The sequence below is a fragment of the Arachis ipaensis genome, chromosome B08, assembly GCF_000816755.2.
Source record: "Arachis ipaensis cultivar K30076 chromosome B08, Araip1.1, whole genome shotgun sequence".
Classification (NCBI taxonomy): Eukaryota; Viridiplantae; Streptophyta; class Magnoliopsida; order Fabales; family Fabaceae; genus Arachis; species Arachis ipaensis.
In genome coordinates this window covers 100,800,299-100,803,558 of record NC_029792.2, presented here as the reverse complement: position 1 = coordinate 100,803,558, position 3,260 = coordinate 100,800,299, and the positions used below count along the sequence as shown (strand labels likewise).

Below are 3,260 nucleotides of genomic sequence, written 5' to 3'. Positions count from 1 at the left end.
ATCCCAAACTTTTTCAGGTGAATATTATGGTTATGGGATAAAAATTTTAGCTTCAGAATGAGTTATTTATCAATGAAAAAACAAGTATATTATTTAATATAAGTTGCTTTAAGGAAAACCTGAAATCTTGACGTTTCTTCAAGGTTGAAGTCCAATCAGATCCAACTTGAGCACCGCTTAAAACTAGAAGTTCAAACAGCATCCTGATGAATTATTGCAACAATGGAAAAGAGTTATTGTCAGTCACAATCATTTGTGTTTGGTGTGATTTGTGTGTGTTTTTATTGATCTAAAAAGAAAAGGAGAGAATGTGTAGAGGGCTTACTTGTCATCATGAACTGGAACTCCCCACTCTTCATCATGATAGGCAATATAGATTGGATCTATTCATCAAAAACAGAAATTTGTATCAGCACATTTTGTTCTATTCCTGATAAAAGGCCACTATTTCAGTCTGATAACCAAAGCACTTTACAACAACGAAAATAAGTGTAAATAAAATTTGAATAAGTATAGAAATTAATTTTTAATTAGTTAATATTAATTAATTTTTTATTATAAAATGATTTCCGAATCCTTATTATTTAAAATATTTAGAATTTAAAACTAAAATTTAAAATTTAAAATTTATGATAAATTAATAATTTCATAAATTTACTGCAAAAAAGTTCACTTTTTAATTAAATTTATAAAATTTTACTCTGTTTTTATTTAGTTTGCTTCGGTTTCAAATATAAATCACCTATTTTACTGAATTTTATAAAATTAATTATATGAATTAAATAATATCACTATATTCAGTTATAATTTTTTTTAAAATATAAGAAAAATTGATATATCTTGATGAAAAAAGAAATTTTATGAACTAATATCTTTTTAGTCAATATGCATTTAATTTTATTTTTGCTCTTCTTTAAAAAAATTAATTAGTTTTTTTTTATTAAAAATAGAAAGCCTAAAAATAAAAAAACTGGAATCTGCAACTTTTGTAATGAGTACGAAGAAATTATGCCATTTTAACTATACTCATTGGTAAAAAAAAATTAGTTAAACCTTTTATTTTTTTTAAATTGTTACAAAAATATTGGTCATATAATATTGTAATTATAACATAAATAAAAAAAAAATAACTACCTGAATTGGGTGTGATAAAGCTGCACCTCTTCTCGTCAATAATTTTAGAAGGAAGAGTGGTTGAAGAGGGATCAGGAAGAGGAACAACAACTCTTTCAAACTTTGCAGACTTTGATCTTCCGTAATGAGCGATCCTCATCTTCCTCTGAGCCTGCTGAAGCGCCATCTGCTCCCTCCTAACCGCCGCAATGCTCCCCGGCGAGTCAGTTATCAACGACGAAGAGTAACTCAGCGACGCCTCAACAACACAAGATCCTTCCTTGAAGCTCTTCGACTTCTTCCTCTCCAAGCTCGGAGCCTTTGTAACCGAGCTTCTCGGGATCACAATCTTCTCGGAGCTCGAGTTGAGGCCGTTGTTGCCGTCACTGCCTCCGGACGATCTCTTCACCGCCGGTGGCCTTGGCGACTTTGATTTCGGAGAAACCGGCGGCGTCGTCAACGAGGCTACTTTTCCTGGAAGAAGCGGCGGAGACAGCACTTTCTTGATGGAGTTCCGCCTCTCGACGAGGCTTGGAACGCGGTTGCATGTTGGTTGAAGAACTGGCCTGCCGTTGATTCTGGCCATGGTTGCGGCGGTGTTGATGTTGGTGGCTTCTATGCCTACGGTTACCTTGGCCTTGGAGCTGCACATTTTTAATTATTAGTTCTCTGTGTAAAGGGGGAATTAAAAAGTGTTTGCAGTAATGGCACAAAGCAGCTGTATTGGAAGGGGAAGGAAAGGGAAGATTTGTGAAGATGAGAGGGGATTGAAGGAAAAAGGAAGGGAGGGGCGAGGGGTTTTATAATTGCGGGGAAGGTAGGGACAGGTAAAGGGAAGAGAGGGGAAGTTGTAACATGGGGAGGTGGGGATCTGCCATACAACCTCTTGTGAGGGGCATTGCCTTTTCCAAACTAAACCACGAGGCCTCAATGTCGTACTTCCCTTCTTTCTTTTGCCAAGTGGCAATAACATGTTTGGAAATAAATTTTTGTAAGACTATTTATTGTTTAGGTAATTTATTTAAATAAAATGTTTTGATTCTAATTACCTAATATTTACATAAATAACACGTATGGAGACAAATGAAATCTGTGTAATAAATTATTTTTATACTGAGATCAAAATTTCTTTTTATTTAGGCTGTGTCTTTCTTTTTCTTTTCAAATGTATACTAAAAAGTTTATATTTTTGTGCTTATGTATTTAGTTTATATTCTATAATCCCAATTAACCACAATCTTATTTAAGACTCATCGTTTTATTTTTATAGAGTAGAATGTACTATAAAATCCAAATGAGTCATTTGTTACAAAATCTAAAAGCTAATGACTTTTTTAATTTTTTGGTGACTAAAGCTAACGATTTGATATATATGTTTATACTGAGAAATATTAGTATCATTATTATATAATAAAAGGATTCATTTAACAGAAAGAATCAAAGGAAGCTTGTTAGAGGATTCGTTGGCTTGGGATATGGGGCTGTGCTGGCATAATTAACCTACGAAGATTGGGTTTAGCTTGCCAAATCAGAGTGTAAAATTAATTAACCAATAATGCGTTGAATTTAAGTGATTTCACTAACTTAATTAAGTCTATCTAAATTGTTATAATCTTCACTACATTCATGTGCCATTTATACGCTATTAAGTACGGATATTTTGTTGAGCTGTCGTGTCCACGTGTCGACACATCTTAGACACGACACTCATCGACAATCGTCTAATACGTGTGTCTGCTGTGTCCAACCGTATCTTAATTAAAAAGTAAAAAATTCTTTTCAGGACACACCTAAATATCATCATGTGTCAGCGTGTCCAGTCTTATTCTTAACATATATTTTTGAAATAAATTTAAATATAGTATATATTATTATTTATTAAAACAAAAAAATATTTTAAATATTTGATATAATTAAAATAAGACATTAAAAATAATTAAAAAATTAATTTATATTTTAATATCAATAAAATATCAAAATATTATTATGATTTATCTAAAAAATACTTTATATTTTATATGTATGTGTGTCTCTGTGTCTTATAAAATTTTAAAATTCGCGTGTCGGCGTGTCCCGTGTCGTGTCGTGCCCCGTATCCATGTCAGTGTCCGTGCATCATAGTTTATACGTAATTGACTTTTAAATGT

The 3,260-nt window shown here is 32.2% G+C and overlaps 1 protein-coding gene across 1 annotated transcript in view; it reads right to left on the bottom strand.

The window, feature by feature from the left end:
* LOC107613804 overlaps window positions 1-2,022 on the bottom strand; it is a 3,742-nt gene extending 1,720 nt beyond the window's left edge. The window contains exons 1-3 of the mRNA XM_016315959.2: window positions 1,135-2,022; window positions 326-383; window positions 120-203 (exon numbers count right to left, since the gene is read on the bottom strand). Of these exons, the coding sequence (XP_016171445.1) occupies window positions 120-203; window positions 326-383; window positions 1,135-1,765 (773 nt within the window). The 5' untranslated portion in view covers window positions 1,766-2,022. The remainder of the gene's footprint in view (window positions 1-119; window positions 204-325; window positions 384-1,134) is intronic.